At 38.5% G+C, this 18,270-nt stretch overlaps 1 protein-coding gene and 1 long non-coding RNA gene across 2 annotated transcripts in view; one reads left to right on the forward strand and one right to left on the reverse strand.

The window, feature by feature from the left end:
- Positions 1–5,016: 5,016 nt before the first annotated feature.
- RCK (DNA helicase ROCK-N-ROLLERS) overlaps positions 5,017–18,270 on the forward strand; it is a 418,165-nt gene continuing 404,911 nt past the window's right edge. The window contains exon 1 of the mRNA XM_089455815.1: positions 5,017–5,129. Coding sequence (XP_089311941.1) covers positions 5,047–5,129 — 83 coding nt within the window. The 5' untranslated portion in view covers positions 5,017–5,046. The remainder of the gene's footprint in view (positions 5,130–18,270) is intronic.
- Positions 6,874–18,270, reverse strand: part of LOC149247026 (uncharacterized) — a 101,226-nt gene continuing 89,829 nt past the window's right edge. Inside the window, exons 2-3 of the long non-coding RNA XR_016265607.1 lie at positions 7,470–7,590; positions 6,874–7,339 (exon numbers count right to left, since the gene is read on the reverse strand). This is a non-coding gene — a long non-coding RNA (uncharacterized LOC149247026). The remainder of the gene's footprint in view (positions 7,340–7,469; positions 7,591–18,270) is intronic.

The raw sequence follows: 18,270 nt of genomic DNA on the forward strand, positions 1-18,270 counted from the left end.
ATTACCATACTGATATTATTAAAAAAAAAATCTATTATGTTTGATTGTTGGTTTTTGGCTTGTGGTTGTTATTTACGTAATGATATAGACCATCTTTACTATTGTATATTTTTATTGTGGGATTTCTACGTTAATGCTCCACTTCTAAATTGTAGGTATATTGTCATTGTGTACTATATTGTCAATGGGTTGTGAGACACAAATGGTTTATAAGGCATTACCTACACCAAAAGCTTTCTCAATTCTAACATATTGCCCACACCAAAATCAAGTTTGTCAATTTAGAAGCTAGTTTTGGGGTCAAAAGCCTCAAGTTATTGTGATAACATCCTCTCTCTCTCTCTAACATTTACATAGTTAACAAGTGTGCTCCCTCATTTTGATACTAACATAATTAGCCTCACTCTAATACCAAAAGATCTGCAAATCTTAGGCATTACTAGCATCAACTAATATGGACATTGGTTTTGGGGTGCCAAATCCCTAAGTTGATGTGGTATTGTCCTCCCTCACTCTAGTACTTACATAGTTACTCAATGTCCTTTAGTTTCAATAGTATAACTTTTTCCAATCCTAAAGCATTATCCACACCAAAAGCTTTTATCAATCCTAAGTTAATACTTGCACCAAAACTTCACAAATCCAAAGGTTGGCTTTAAGGTGCAAATTCCAAGTTGATCTGATAACATCCTCCTTCTTTGTAATAGTTTCATTACTTGCACCAAAAGCTTAACCAATCCAAGATCGACTTTAAGGGGCAAATCCCAAGTTGATGTGATAACATTCTCATATTAACATAGCTAGAATTAAGATGACCACCTCTTGTTTAGACCTATCACAAATTCACCAAAGGTTTTGTCAAAACCTATGGAATCAAGTCTGGGATTTGACATTCTATGGAACATTTTTTTAATTATAAATTTTACAACATCAAAATAGATGGGTATTTTTTTTTTGAAACTCTGGATTTGGTATGAAAATATTTAAGTAGTGCTCCACGGGATGCGTCCCCCAAGATGGGGTGCACACTCCCCACGTATCCCTTGCACCCTACATGGAGGGACGCATGGGGAAATGTTCCCCCAATGTGGGGGACATGTTTCCCCAAAAGGGGTGTTTGTGTGTGTCCCCACTGAATTTTGCTTCAAAACAATAATTTGTAAGTGGGGAAGATTAATATTCAACCCTAGGGCCCTAGTAATGTTATGTAATTAATGAAAATGTTAAATTCTTCAAGAAAAAGTGATAATTTACTTTATCTTTCATTTTCATCCTTTTACTTGAATTTTTAAAATTACCATTAATTGGCTTAGGATGTTTGAGAGTGGTTCTAACCTCATTGGATTTCATATGGAGAAAGTAGAAATTTAGATCCCTCAAAAACCCGCAGACTTACTAGTTTTTAGGATTTGGAGGATTGCAATGTTTCCATTGGATTGTATCATGTATAAGGGCATGGAACTAGCCTATAATAAAGAGCACCAAGCCCTCAACATACCTCGATGTTGGTGGCATTGTTTATTGAACTCCACCGTCATGACCTTAGTAAAATTGTACCTATCACTTAATCAAAACCTCAACTTGAATAGATAGAGGGTGATATTGATGATGAGGATCCCAATATACACAATTATTTTGATAATATGTGCTGCATGCATTCTTTTGGACTATATAGGCCATCTAGAACCTCTTTGTTGATGTATTTTTGGTTCAAATATGGACTGCACTCACTACTAATTTGGTTATTTGCATCCTTTTTTTGTTGTTCAAAATTGCTTTCATTAGATTTTCAAAAAGGCACAACTTACAGAATTTGTCTCAACAATCCCTCCTCTCTCATTCCGACCAGACTTGTTGAGATTGGGGACTAGAGAATACCATAATAGACAACTTACAAACATTATTTCTGGAAGGCTTTCTTGCCTTAGCATAACTAAAGTAGACAAAAAGGAAACCATAACTGACGACATCATATCAAGGAGGGGGATGAGGGGGAAGTACAGGGGGAGCTGCAAAGAAACCAACTCGATCATTCATATGGAAATCGATATGTTACACCCTCGCTTCTACGCTAAGAAGGTGGACATTGGTGTGGCGGTGGCTGTGACAGAGGTTTTCCAATTGCTCCAGGATTTCATTCTAGCTATATTGAATGTCATTGAAGCAGGCCATAATTTCGTTTCGGTCTTCATACCTGTGGTCCCTAAGAATATCCATATTAATTTGTATGCGTCAAAGATGTTCAACAATAGATTCCATGGTGGTAGGAGCTACTACATGACTAGGTGAACATGTTGGACAAAGAGCTTCGACGCCCTCAGTGTCTTGGCTAACCGAATCGGCAGAAGATGTGTTATGGCCAGGCTAGGGACACTCCTCCTGAACCTACTGCCCTCCCCCATGGCAAGGGCAACCCCGTTGGCAGGGCATTGAGAAAAGGGTTGAGCCTACCTGTTGGCAAAGGCAAGCCCCCTAGAGAGAACCGATGAAACACCTGCAACACACAAACCAATTATTGGAACCAAGAAATTGCGAGGGATGAAAAGATTGCATCGGAGCACTAACCACCCGCCCTCTGAGACATGAAAAACAATCATCCATCCAGACCGGAAGGGCGAACAATGAAGACCATGCCCACCACCCAAAACACGCACAAACACAAAAACTTAAACCAGAATTAACCAATGAAGAACACACAAACCACCCTCCAACCAACCCAGAGACACCCTCACACCAGTAAACACCAAGTAGTGCCTGCGGAGAGCCAACAATCGCGCAACCACAAACCACTAGAGAGGTAACCCTCGAAACATAAAGACATGTAGAGGAATTGAAAAACACAGATTGCTTACCCCACATAGAGAACTGAAGACCTGGAGAGATTAATTTGCTAAGTGCAAGCCTATAATGGGTTAATTCTTGGAGACGACTCAGTTCCTCGCCCGCTCGAGTGCTTAGGTCCTAGGGACAAAGCAGATGGTAGAACCCAAACCACACTATAGTGCCACTGACCTCCACTGCGCCTCTCAACCAAGGCCGAAACCCTAGGGAGGCGCCATGGATCTAGATCCACACACCTCGTTGATCCTCCTGACCAAAACTCATTGCTCAAGCTTCCAAACTGAACCGATACCCATGCCAACCCTCGTATTTATCAACAGATCGAACAAGATCATTCTTTCCACATGCGGAATGAATGCCCAGATCGTGCAGGAGGGAGAAGTTAATGGGTGTGTGGAGTGAGAGCAAGCCCCAATGGCCTCTCATGTGACAAATGTATTGACGGTTGGTCACCCCCATCGAGGGGTTATATGCATCCTTCTTATAAATACAAGAAACTTTGCATATTTATGTATAATGGTTTGGATTCATATGCATGCACATGAATATTTACGTCTTTTTTTCTTTCAAAATTTGAATATTTATGTATTTTTTGGTCAATTGGTTTTTTGGTTCAATTTTTTTTTTCCAATTCCCAGTTTTAGGGTTGATGAATTCCATCACTAGTCCAATTGCAATAACATTGGTTCATTGTACATTGTTCATTTTTAGTTTTTACCTTTGAGTCTTGACTCTAGATACTATGACCTTACACCAAGTCTTTCGCTGGTCAATTTTTGCTATTTTTGAGTTTAAGTAATTTCAATTTACTATTCCACTGTTCAAACTTTAATATCTACTATTCTACTTAATACTAATAAAATATTAAAATAATTAGCCATGAATTTAAATCAATATATATAATATTATATTATTTATATTTCATTTAATCATATATATATTACATAAATTTCTTTAAAATTTGAGGTGTTCCCACACATTTCCCTATATGTTTCTCTATCCCTAAGTCCCCCAAAATTAAAGAAAGAAAATATTATTTAAATAAAAAAGACAATAATGTCAATATGGTTTAGCAGGTTGCGATTCAAAAATATTATGAGTTTTGGAACCTTCAAGACACTTTTACTCAATGCCTTCAATTGATAAAATGGTTGAATTCCAGCGATTTGCCTTGAGAAAATGCCTTTTTGAGAATCCTATAAAACTATTGATAGTCCCGTATACCATTTTTAGTCTTCTGGATTTTAAAATATGATTCATTCATATATCCTATACTGACAAAAACCCCTTTGACCTTCGACGGAGATCACGTGGACTGTTAACAGGAAACCGCTTTCGTCGAGCACTCATGATGAGTACTGTGTAGTCCCATCTTCCTCGGACTTCCTATCGTAAATTTTATTCAGTCGTCATGACTTTGAACCTTGCTCCATTTTCAGTGCCAGTGAGCTAAACCAATCCTAGTCATCATAAAAATTTGTATCAGAACTACGAAAAACAAGTGTAAGTGACCAAATTTTCGGTGCACTGCCAAAGTATATGTGAAATTCCAGGTCTAAATGGAATCCTCTTTCTTGAAATAATTTTAGATAATTTCTCCCGAGACTTGGAATACTAGTGGGAAATTTGTTGCAGCTTTAAATATATGGTAGAAATTTGACGCTTCGAACATTATAAGCTCGTATGCAGCTATTCGTTCGTAAACAGGTTTATAATGTTAACGGCGTCTGAATTTCTTCCAATTATGAAATGCCTTTACACATTTGCTATTGTAAAGATTACATTACTCCATTATTGTAAGCTTCAAACGCAGTTTGGAGAGCATGCAGTGTGTTGTTTTTCTTCGAATTACTTAAAAATAGAGCTCCTAATGATAATCTTTTAATGTGTCCTGCTTTTCAGTAAAAGCTTGACTTCTGTTTCGGTATCTGTGTTTCAATTGAAGGATTAAAGGTAAGGCTCAAAAGTAGAGGTCTTAATGATAATCTTTTAACATGTCCTCCTTTTCAGTAAAGCTTGACTTCTGGCTTGGTTATCTGTGTTTCAATTTAAGAATTAAAGTCAAGGCATATGGTTATATGTCTAGGAAATATTAAAATTGGAGGGAATTTCTTTGTTATTTTCGGCACGCGCTGTAATTTGAGGTGAAGTACGAACTTATATTTAAAGGATTTATAGAGTTTTTGTTGAGTTTGTCGAAGGCATATGGCTTTCTCTTCTTTGGATCCGGATGTTTTGAAGTCTGTTTCTGCTCTGCCTCAGCCGTTTCAAGCAGTTTTCAGTTTCAGGTACAAAGACCGCCCCAGAATTCCTGATTCTTTTCCTCAATAGTTACATTACTATTAAATTTCAAATTGCTTACAAAAGAAACTGCACGTGATTTTGTGTAAGGATTGTATAATAGCTTGACTTAAAAGGAACAGGTAATTCAGGAAAACTTTAACTAAAATGCTAAAAATGTCGCGCTTCTACGCTTTCAGGTTAGTAGATGCTTTGGACTCTTTTTGCATTTCAGGTTAATTGAGGCAAAATTGTTATTCAGAGACAAATTGGAGCGATTTTCTTGAAATTTTAGAAAGTACTTCAGAGTAGGTAGAGAACAGAAGAGGATATAAGTTAGGGGCCTTTTCCCTAACTGATATACTTGAGGAGTGGAAGTTTCGCAGTTGTCTGATATGTAAGGATTGAGTCAAATTAAAATAACTTGAGAAAGAACAATGCCGGATAAAGTTTCTTAAGGTATTATGCCAGGTATTGTAGGATATTGTGAAACACGCTTTTAGGCCATTTCACAAAGACTGATACCTCAAATTATGTTGCAGTAAAATAGTCAGATCAGATTGATTTTAAGGGACAGCCAGTAAGATTCCTAAACTATCTAGGGTGCCAGTTGAAGATGCCGTTGAATTTTTTAGGATTTTATCAAATTAACTTGACTTTAACCTTGGAAAGGTGGTGTCAAGTTTTAACAGAATGATTGTGTTAAATGAACAAGTTCTGTTCAGCAACTTATGTTAATTTGCTTCCTTATGTGAAATGGTCTATGTCAAAGTTGTTTGAATTTAACCTTTAGCATGGATATTTAACGGAATATTGCACAGATCAAAGAATTATTCTAAACGAGTGATTTTCTACTCGGACATGTTAATGTCCGTCCCTTCATATTTTTTAAGAATGCTACGAGTTACTTCAGGTAGAGAAAAAAAAATAGCTTCATTTGATGAAACTTGTGGCCATAAAACATTAGGCTGACATTTCTAGCAAATTAGAGGGAAAATGTTTTCATTCGTGAAGTATAAGCACGCACTTTAGTTTCTGAAGTACATTCTAGGTTGCTTTAAAAAGACACTAAAATCAGTAAAATCTTTCCAGTTTTAATTTAGTTTCAAGGGAGTAGCTTAACAGAATCCTTTACTGAATGAAAAGCATCTCATGTCAAGCTGTTTTTTTTTATTCTTTCTTTTTTTTCTTTTTCTTTTGTGACTAGGCCAGGGCACGCCCTTTTATTGGATGGAAGAAGACCGATCCACCCACAATGGGATGCTTATCATGAGGATTGTATGAGGCTTGGTTGAACTTGGATGCCCCTTGGGAAGTTTAACTCTCCCAAAGTGGCTTCCATTCTCAACTCCTTCCCATGAGGTTTAAACTTATGACCTGGCAGGGACTAAACCCCATGCTAACCAACTGGTCTATACCTCATGGGTTCATGCCAAGCTTCTCTTAATCTGTTAGCGTTTGGATTATTTTTTTCTGTTTTCAGGAAATGATTAAAATTGTCTAACAGGCCTTGAAATTGCATGTTTTTTATTGCCTGTGGCCAGATAAATTTTTATAGGTTTACAGTGGTGCCTTGTTTGAAGGCCAAAATTCTGCCAACCATGGTCATGGGGAGACCACCATGGCAGTGTGATCATGTAATGTACCAAAGCTAAGGTTTGCTAACAAATTTTAAAATTTTTCTTCGAGTTTATTCAAACACTTAGCGTACAGAACTTTCTTCAAACACATGATATGCAATAAAAGCTACAGCAGAGCCTATGAGGGACAAAATAATAAAATAATCTGAAGATTACAGGGCAGATTATCATATATGAACCTGTAGATCCGCTCCAGCAAAGGATAACCAGCTTGTCCTCTGAAATACCAGCTCAAACTTTCAGAAATGACTTGGCCAACGAGGTTGCAAACTTGTGATAGTTCTGTCTCCCAATGAATGGCTTCGACTGAGAATAATATAGGAGATAAATAACAGCTCTGATTCTTGATTGATCTCCTTGAACCTAGCCTCTCAAACACCAACTCGACCTCCTGGAATGTGAGAGTTTTGATCACCAGAGATAGCAATAATGTTCCGAGCAATATTGGTCTCCAGTTTAACTCAGATCAATCTCCAAATAATTATGGTGAATGCTGAACTCATCCCCTGAAGTAGACCTGCAATTTGATGGATATAATGGCAGAGGAACTTGGCTCCAACAGTAAGAGAATTCGACCCCTGAAATAAGATAAAATTCAGCTAACAAATTTGTCCTTCTGTCAGCAAATGTAATCAGCTTACATGCTCTCGCCCTTGGAGAAAAATAACTACTCGGCCCTCAATAATTTAATGGATCACCAGAAGCTACCTTCAAGAATTCGACCCTCTGTTTCTGATCCAGAAATCTGCCACTAAATGATGAATGCCTCCTACAGGAATCAACCTCCAAAAATGCACGATTCGGTCCTCAAACAAGGAGCTCAATCCACCTGAACAATAATAAATGTCAGCCTCTAAAAAGATGAGTGTTGTAGCTAACAATGATACTCGACCTCTGCAAGGAAATAGTATATTCAGCCTCCAATAATTAAAATAACCAGGCCTCTGGAAAATTAATATAAACTACAGATCTCAGGCTAATGAATATAAACTTCAGATCTCGGCCTTCTAGAAATTAGTACTGAATGCAGCTTCCGTTGAAGAAGAAATGAATCCTCTTGCACTTGAAATTTCACCCTTAAGATATTAATTATAAACCCAAAATTTGACCATAAATTTGGCCTATCAAATAGTGATGAATAACTCCTCCAATTTATGCTCTCGGCCTGCCTTAATTTCTGAGCACAAGACTGATCTTAGATGGGGTAAATCGACCTCTATACAGAGAGGCAATTCGACCCTCTTAGCAATAATTACCCGGCCTCTTATCTGAAGAATTTCGGCACTAGAGTAATCAACAACTCGTCTTGTTAAATAAATCGATCTCCACAAATAGCAATTTGAACCCCAGCAGCAATAATAATCTTTGGCACCTGGAGAAACAGCCTTTAATCACTTGTGTTGGTTCGAGCAGTGCATTTAAGCAAGAAAGAAATGAAACTAAAACTGAATGGAAACCGAAAAGAATCACACAAGTAAACACAATATTTTACGTGGTAAAACCTTGATAGTGTGTCAAGGAAACATCCATGGGGCAAGGGATTGGATCTTTATTTAATCAAGAATGATTCTCCATGATTACATGATCTCGGGCATTCACCAGTTTTATAAGAGCCTCTCCTCCGTTACATAACTGCTATTAGTTAGCAATCTCGTTACAAAACTAACTGGTAGTAATTACTAAGATTTTACCCATAATTACATGTCTTGTTGTCACATTTCAACAAACTCCACCTTGACAACAATTTTCCTAATCCCTTTCCCATGCCCATTCATCATCTCTTCTGCAAGCCAAGAGAAGCCAAACACCATCACAGCTTCTCTACTGTAACTGGCTTCGTGAATATGTCTGCACAATTCTCTTGCGTATGGACCTTCTTGAGAGCTACTTTTCCGCCATCGATCACATGTCTCAAAAAATGATACCTTACATCAATGTGCTTTGGTCTTGTTGTGATAAGCTAGATTTGTTGCCAAGTGAATACATTCACTTTCACAAGTGAATACATTCACTCTCACAAGTGATAAGCTGGATTTGTTGCCAAGTGAATACATTCACTCTCTCCTGCATCCTTCCAATCTCATCAAGTAGACCCTTTAACCAGATTGCTTCTTTACTGTCATTTGAAGCAGCGATATACTCTGCTTTGGTAGTGGACAACGCAACTGTTTCTTTAAGCTTTGACATCCAGCTAATTGCTCCACCTGCAAGAGTAAAGACATAACATGTAGTAGACCTCCTTTTGTCCAAATCACCTACATAATCAGCATCCACATATCCGCAAACTGATCTTTCACTACCATTAAAGATGATGCAATGATCACTTGTGCCTTTTAAATATCGAAACACCCATTTCACTGCTCGCCAATGTTCTTCACCTGGATTTGCTATGAACCTGCTGACAACTCCAACTGCAGGTGAAATGTCAGGTCTTGTAGATACCATCGCATACATTAAGTTGCCTACAACATTTGCATATGGTACGTGAGACATATACTGTTTTTCTTTATTAGTTCTAGGACTCAAAACTGAAGAAAGCTTAAAATGGGAAGCTAATGGAACATTAACAAGTTTCACACTGTTCATACCGAACTTTTCAAGTACTATTTCCACATACTTTTGCTGTGATAACCAAAGCTTACCATTTTTCCTGTCTCTGTGTATCTCCATGCCCAAGATATGTTTTGTCACTCCAAGATCCTTCATATCAAACGTCCTAGAGAGTTGAGCCTTTACCCTGTTGATCTCTTCCATGCTTTTGCTTGCAATAAGCATATCGTCATCATACATAACTAAGATAATGAATATGCCACTGAAACTCTTGAAGTATACACAATGATCATACTCACTTCTAATAAAGTTCTGGCTCACCATGAAGGAGTCAAACTTCTTGTACCATTGTTTGGGAGACTGCCTCAGGCCATACAATGATTTCCTGAGCTTGCAAACTAATCTTCTGCTACGATCTTGTACAAAACCTTTTGGCTGTTCCATATATATTTCTTCATCCAAATCACCATGTAGAAAGGCTGTTTTAACATCTAACTGTTCTAACTCAAGGTTAAGTAATGCAGTTAGTGCCAACATAGTACGAATAGAAACAAGTTTTACAATTGGTGAAAAAATCTCATGAAAGTCAATACCTTCAACCTGAGAATACCCTTTTGCTACCAGTCTCGCCTTATACCTTTCAATACTTCCATCAACTTTCTGTTTCAATTTGAAGACCCATTTACATCCAACAACACTTCTCCCTTCAGGAAGTTCTACAAGATCCTAGGGATTGTTCTTGGTTAAGGAATCCATTTCTTCTTCCATAGCTGTTTTCCATTTTTCGCTATCTGTATCATCTACCGCTTCCTGATAACAAGAAGGTTCCCCATCTTCAGTAATTAAAGCAAAAGATGAAGCGAAATCTTCATACCTTTTGGGAGTTTTTCTTTCCCTTGTAGACCTTCTTAGAGTGATTGGTTGTTGAACTGGTTTAGAAACTTCAATAGTTTCCTTTGTATCTTCATCACCTTTTCCTCCAAAAGTCTCTCCTTCCTTTCGACTTTCGGTAAAAAGGTCTAGCCTCCAACTGAATTTGTTGATTTGGCGACACCTGTTCCTGTTCAATTCTTTCAACATTTGATTTTAAAAGAGAAGATTCATCAAATGTTACATCTCTACTAATGACTATCTTCCACGATGTAGGATCCCATAACATGTATCCTTTCATCGCATAATGATACCCAACAAAGACATAACATTTCGATTTTGTATCTAATTTTGAACGCTGATTTTGAGGAAATTCTGAGCTAGTGAGATTCAGGCCCGCACAGAGGTGACACAGGCCCTGCCTAGATGTAGTAGGAGAGCCAGTTTGAGTGGCTAGATTGAGTTGAGATTGCTCGTGGAGGAGGGTAAATTCCATGAGTTGATTTTTCCAGTATTTCTCTCAGGTTGGATAGCCAGTTGGGCATCCATATTTATTGTACTCAGATTTTCACTGTTGCATAATAATAAAACCCTCAGTTGTTGCACCGTTTTCCCGCATTGGGTTTTTCTGGGGCTAATTGTCCAAAAATAATTTGGTCAATTTTTATGTGTGTGCTAACATTTCTTAGTTCCTATTTTTGCTCCCGCAATATTTTATTTGGTGAAGAAATTGCGGTGTGAATAATTAGTTATTTTGCCGTAAACAAATAAACCGCATAATCTAAGTCACCTGACACGTGGATTTGGGATTTAACGGATACGAGATTCGAGTGTCGGATACGGACACATTGACCACCCAGAACAAGACACGTTTGGATACGTTACATATATATATATATATATATATATATATTAAAAATTAGATATTTCTTACACAAGTTCTCATTCATGATACAAATTCATTGATTTCAAACATAGATCTTCATCTACATGTAAGTTTTACTATTTACAAAGTAACATTATGCATAGTACATACAAATACAATTGTGACATAAATGATAAATCATGATTCATAATACATATTCAATTCATCAATGATCCAATAGGAGAAAGACAAGATAGTAAGATAAAGATACTGACAACTGTAGTTTTCTCATTAAGTCATCATAATCAAAATGTGTTACATAGGTAGTGCAATGCCAATGGCAAATAGAAATATCAAATAGCAAATACAAAACAACTACAAGTATACAAGCCTCAAGGCAGTAGGTAGCTCATGACTCATGAGTCATCAATCCTCATAGTCATCATCAAAATCAACATCACTGTCCTGATCATCATGGTCACCAGTACCACTGCTCTCCTCTGCTGCATCCTCCTCCTCTGTATCCAAAGTCATCTCTGCATCTGTTGGTGTGGAGGATGACCCCTCTATAGTATCACCATCATCAAATCTGACAGGCTCTAGCACTGGATCATTGAGATCCAAGTTGGCCAATGCGAACTCAACACTGCTGTTCAGACCCATATCATCAGGAAAGACATCTCACATCTTTGTCTTTCCTTTCAACCACTCATCCCTCTGCCTGTAAATAAGACAAAGGTTGGTGTGCACATAAATCATTGTCTATGCCCTGGACTGCTCAAGCCCGCTCTTCTTGACACTATATAAATTCCCATATGTGCTCCAATTCCTCTCGCAACAAGAGGATGAAGTCACCTGAGAAAGGAGCCTCATGGCTAACTGTTGTAGAGGAGGGCTTGTTGCCCCATGATTTGCCCACCAAGAATAGGGCTTCTTAGTCCCCATATCTCTAATCAGATCATATCCTACAAATCGACCAGTGCTAGTGGAAAACTCTGCAAAGGTATCCTCCACCTCATCAAGGGATGCTCGATTTTGAAAAACCCACCTGAATGCATCTTTCCTCCCCTGTGAGATTTCACCATCCATGTGAAGAGGGAATCTACGGGAAGGTCCACCATTCAGTCACTCATGGCTGTAGTATTTTGGGTTCATTGAGTGCGCCAAAGAATGTAAAGGTGTGCAATTCTTGTCCCATCTGTTGACAAGAATATCTTGTATAGTGGTGAAGAAGGCCTCTGATGATGTCTCATACTCGGGGCACTCACTCTGTAAAATAATGCTCTTCATAGACTCAATCATGGAATCCCATCCCTCATAAACCTCTCCTAGGATGGGTTGGTTTGTATCTGCAAATCGAAGCAAGGAAATGATAGGGTCCATGATCTGAATAACTAGATCTACCCTCTCCCACCAAGCATCATCTAACACTGTGTCCTTCACTCTTTTAGAGGCTACCTGATCCGTCTTTCTCCAAAAAGACCAAAACTCTGAAATATCCATGGCCCCAAGAGCAGTCTTGACCTCCCTCAACCTCTTCAACATGATGAATGAAGAGGGAAACCATGTATCCGCAATCTTCAACAATGATAGATTGTTGTACTCCTTGTAGATAGTGAGGGCATTTGTATGATTTTGTACAAAGTTACAGATATGCTGTGCATCCTCAATAATGTTACCAATCCAAAGCACATCATAAGCAATGGATTTCAGCGCTAAGTTCAATGAATGGACAATGCAAGGTGTCCAAAACACTTGTGGATATTTAGCTTCCACAATCATGCCAGCAACCTTGCAAACAGGGGCATTATCTGTAATGATTTGCAAACAAGAATCAACACTTACATCTGCAATAACTTTAATAAACAACTCACCCATATATTGTGCATCCTTGTATTGTCCAAGTGCATCCACTGCTTTCAAGAAAATTGGACCATTCAAAGAAGACACCATGAAGTTGATGAGTGGGTGTCACGCTAGATCTATCCATCTATCAGAAACAATGTTAACTCTAGATGTTGGCCATGACACTTTAATTGGCTCAAGCATTTTTTCCACCTCTTTTTTTGCCTTTGTCAACAATGTGGTTCTAAGCTTCTTTGACCCAGGAGGCACATACCTTGATGGAGCCCCTTGAGTTAGAGCTCGGCACATCTCAATAAATAGAGGTGAGTGTGCAACATTGAAGGATATGAAGTTTTGATAGAAAAAAAGGCAATGGTGAGATCAAGCTCTTCCCGTTTCTCCATCTGAAAAATCTTGTCCATTGGATCAAGTGAAATTGCTTTTCTTTTTGCTGCTTGTCCCCCACTAGAACTCTCAAATGGGAATTTGTTGCTGCCTTTCCTCAAGCATGGAAGGGTGTCATCATTCTTGGCTTTTTTTGATTTTGCAACCACATTTTCCATACCAACATTGGACTCTCTTTCCATTTCTTTCCTCTTTGATAAAGGCACTTTTGTACAAGCTCCAATCCCATAACCTTGTAAAGCCAACAAATAACCTTTCACACGGAAATATGTCCTTGTGAAAGTATAGTGGCAATAATTGCATTTCCATCTCACATTGCCTCCTCCCTTCACCTTGTTGCTTGGCCCTTGCTCTCTTGTGACATATTTCCACAAGGGATATTTGTCAATGTTACATTGAGGAGGAAGTCTTCCCTCAACATTACTTGCAACAGACTCTGATGAAATTGGGAGAGGAGGGGCATCTCCAATGGGGACATTCTTCCCCTTCCTTTGCCCCTTCCCTACTGCCCTTGATTGAGCCATGAATAATGTAAAAAAATAAACAAAAAATGCACAAATTTGTAAAAGAAATGCATTTGCAAACTGCTGTAATAAAAATGCAAAAATATTAGAGAGAAAATGCACTTACCTGTTGCTTGAATCTCCTTGAAAATGCTCCCACACCCTTTGCTCCTTGCTCCCAAACACCCACAACAAACCCACAACAAAGTAAATGAGTGAATGTGCAAAAAGAAATGCGGTAAGCCCTCTTTAAAAGTCACGCGGGTTGCTATTTTGCCGGATTTGTGTTTAGAAATCGTGACACCTAGTGTCTGATCAGGACACGATCCAGATTCGATCGTGTCACGATATTCAAACACAAATCCATACGAATCGTGTCGGATTTGCTGGATTCGCGACATGTAGTCCTTGTAGGACAAATCTGGTTACATACATCGCATAATTAATTTTTCAGTTAGAAGAAGTATTTCCAGTTGCTGCATTTCAAGAAATTTTCACACTTTGGAGCACCACATTATGTTTTACTTGGAGATCAATGTGAAGAATTCTACCAAATTTCTATTGCAGCAACTGGAATTAATTCTTCTAACTGTAAATTAATTATGCAGTTTATTGCTACAACAACAACGAATTAATCACATGGCAATATTCACAATTAAAATACTGTCGAAAATAAAAGCGTTGGAAACTTAGAAATGCTAGCACACATACATAAAAATGACACCTTTATTTTTGGAGGAAAGTCCTTCGAAAAACCTAATGTGGGAAAACCGATTGTGACAACAAAGGGTTTATATTATTATTATGCAGCAAAAATTCTGAGTACAATAAAATGTTGCCAAACTGGTGATTCTACCCAAGAGAAATACTGGCAAAAATATATTGAAGGATTTTACCCTCTCTCTGAACAATCCCAACACTTGATTGCCTTTGAAAAGCAAGCTGTCCACCTGCTCTGCATAGGCCCAGCGTCACCCTAGCGCAGACCCTCGTATGCTTAGCCTAGAACTATTGCCAATCTAGCCATCCCACCTGCTGCTGACTGGGAAAATGCTTCTATGGCCCTTTGGAAAATCTTCCCAGCCTTTGGAATTAAAAATGTCCTCCCCTTCAGCCTAATCGAACTGGTCTGTTGAAGCAACTGCGCAGTGCCTCATTGCTTCTTGGAGAAAATCTCGGCCTCCTCTTTCTGACTCTCTGGAACTGGAAAACTTCCTCGAGATCACTGCTGACCTCTCCTGCCACCTGCTATTCACCTCCTGGCTCGACCTCCACTGTCGAATCACTCCTACACTTAGGAATTCGAACTGCCTGGGCAACTGAGTATCTGCACTGGTCTATCCTCCATCTACCATCGACCTCTTCTTATAATCTCCAGTTGGGACTCCAACAACCATGATTAAAACTTAATCTATGGTTGAGATCATCTCCAAGTCAATCTATGTGAGTTTCTAGAGAATTCTCACCTTTCTCAATTAATTCCTATTATTGTGATTTTGGAGTCGGATATTCGATAATCTTCATTTTCATGTTGTCTACATTTCGAGTCTAGAACAAGACTCATCCTCAGGACTGATTTACAAAGAAGAGAAGCGGTGGCTATAAATATGGTTTGGAGTGATGTCAAGTTTGGGGAGCTGACCAGCTCAAGATGAAAGAAAACAAATTTTATTATTATTTACAATTCATTATTTGTTATTTAATAAATAAATTATTTTATTTTTAATTCTTTCTATGTTATTCTATTTTAGTTTAATAATGAATCTAGAATCACAATATCCGAATCTAGAATCACAAAAACCACACCACATAAATCTACATACCATTATAATTCCTATTAATTAACCACTTTTCCTAATTTAGACTTAGGGAATTTTTAATTATGTCAATCAATTTAATTGAGCCATCTCTAGGTGGAATTTCCATAAATGATTTCTGGCTTTTGGAAAACTCCTGTGTTTTAGCCTCTCCCCAAATTTTCGAGACCAGAACACCGTCCGATGCTACAAAAACTAACAATCAAGGGGACACCCCCTTTGACCATCATTCATGGTGCCCACTTTTTTATCATGGCACTTGAGGACTCAATTAGGCCTTCCAACGACCCTCCTACACCATTGCTACATCATTTCGGCTACATTTTGGATGGGTTATCTTACACTTTATCGCTATTTGGTGGGCTTGTCACCAAAGTTATTGTTATTTTGCACATTAAAGTGAATTTAGGGGCATTGTAGGCTAATTCGAACTCTTAGAGGCTCATATAAATAAAGGAGAGCACCACTTGTATCAAACATCATCATCACTTCTTGGATCTAATTCTCTTGAGGAATTTCACACTTTTCTCTTGGTTGTCTATTGGAGATTGTTGAGAAATCTAGGGCATTAGGATTAGGAGATTTCTCTTCGATGAGAACTGCTTGTAAATGTTTTTTATTTCTTTAGATTATGATCTTCTCTTTACTTAGATTATTATAGTGATCTTCTTCATCAAACATTTACCAACGCATAAACAATATAGTGACAAGAGACAGATTGTAGGTGATCAGCCAAGGCCAAAATCTCTCCAACTTGAGAGGAAAGCCCAAAAGAATTCTTCTTCTTATAGAGACTTCAATTGATGAATACCAAGACCCTTGACACAACAACTTCTCCAAGACCAAGTCACAAGTTCCTTCTTTTCTGCTTCTTCTTGCTAAGGTCAATGCAAGTCAAACTACCATTATGCATTGCACTTCTTGGCTATCCTGAAATTTCGGTCCCTTTCCATAGACCTGCAGTTCGTACTTCTGTAATTTCGCACGTGGGAGGAGAAAGATAGAGTTTGGAGATGCTTTCCTTCCTTCGCTATACTTGGAGACTTCTTTAGGTGAACTCAGCTAGCAATGGGGTCGATTTGGAAACCCTTTGGTGAGTTCCTCAAGGATTGTTATGACATCATTGCAAAAACCCTAGTTTTCTGCCACACGTGTGAAGAGATTAGCCCAAAAATAGTGCCAAATGTGAAAATTCCAATATCGGAATCCTGTTGCAGCAATTAATATTATTTCTCCTACTTGTTAATTATTTAACAATTTATCTGCTATGACAAATATCGAAATAAATACATTGCAACCTTCACAAATAAAATTGCGGAAAAATAATACAATGGAAACTGAGAAATGTTAGCACAGACACTAAAAAATAACACAATTATTTTTGGACAAAAGTCCCCGGAAAAACCCAACTTGGGAAAACCAGTGTAGTAGCCAAGGGTTTATTATTATGCAGCAGTGAGAAATTTTGAGTACAACTGGATGTCGAAATCTGGCAATCCTACAAAGAAAAATATTGGCAAAAATCTAGTGAGGAATTTTCTTCACTGTACAGGCAATCTCTCGGCACAACTTTCCTTTAGAAACTCGCCCCTTTGACACTCTGCGTCAGCCTCTGTGCTGCTCTATGCAGCCTGCTGGATGTCTAGCCTTAGACTGGTCTCTGATGAAGTCGTTCTGCCTTCTGCTGACTGGAAAGATGCTTCTCCGACACTCTAGGACTCCTTCCCGGCCTCTGGAACTGAAGACGTCTCTCCCTCTCAGCAAATCAATCTTGCCTCTAGAAGCTGCTGCGCTGCCCCAATGTCAACCTCTCTATGGCTCTTCTGCCTCTTTGCAAATGCACTTGTTGGATCTGGAATGCCTCCTCCAGCCTCACTGTCTTTGCCCCTCTCTCACTGCTTTGATCTCTAGCTCTCTCCGACAACTGACTGTTGCTACTCTGGAATCGATCTGCTAAGAAATCGAACTGCTCAAGTGTTTTCTCCATCACCACTTCGACCTCCTCTTATAATCCTCTGTTGGAGCACCAGTGTGCAAGATTAAAACATAATTGATGTCTAGGATCATCTTTGGATCAATCCATGTGAGTTTCTAGATGATTCTCACCTTGACTTAGTTAATACTGATTAATTAACCATATTCCCTAAGTTTAGACTTAGGAAATATTTAAAAAACTGGTTAATAATCTAATTAAGTCATTTCTAGGCGGAATTTCCAGAAACGATTTTTGGGTTTTGGAGATCTCATGTATTCTAGCCTCTCCACAAAATTTCAAGGCTAGAACACATCCAATGCTACAAAAACTAACGCTCCCTCTTAGCGAGGAATGTGTTCTAGTGTTGCACTCCCTTCCACAACACCTTGTCTCTACATCATCTCTTGTCATGCTGCTGATGTTTGGCCATACTGCCCACCAAGCATTGCGCAACTCTGATATACGCTGCATCTGTGCTGCTGCTGATCCTGCTGTACTGCTGCCAACACTGCATCTACACTACGACTCCCTCTCATCTGTTGCTACTGCAACTGCAACATCTGCAACTGAAAAGCATTCAAAATATTGAATCAACTATGATCAGTATGATACATCTGTCTCTCGAGTCTCTGACTGCAACTAGCATCTGCAATGTCACTGAAGAATTTTCGCTGCTGTT

The sequence above is a fragment of the Pinus tabuliformis genome, chromosome 7 (assembly GCF_031772625.1).
Source record: "Pinus tabuliformis cultivar Carrire ecotype Pingquan chromosome 7, CPIR1, whole genome shotgun sequence".
NCBI classification, from domain to species: Eukaryota; Viridiplantae; Streptophyta; class Pinopsida; order Pinales; family Pinaceae; genus Pinus; species Pinus tabuliformis.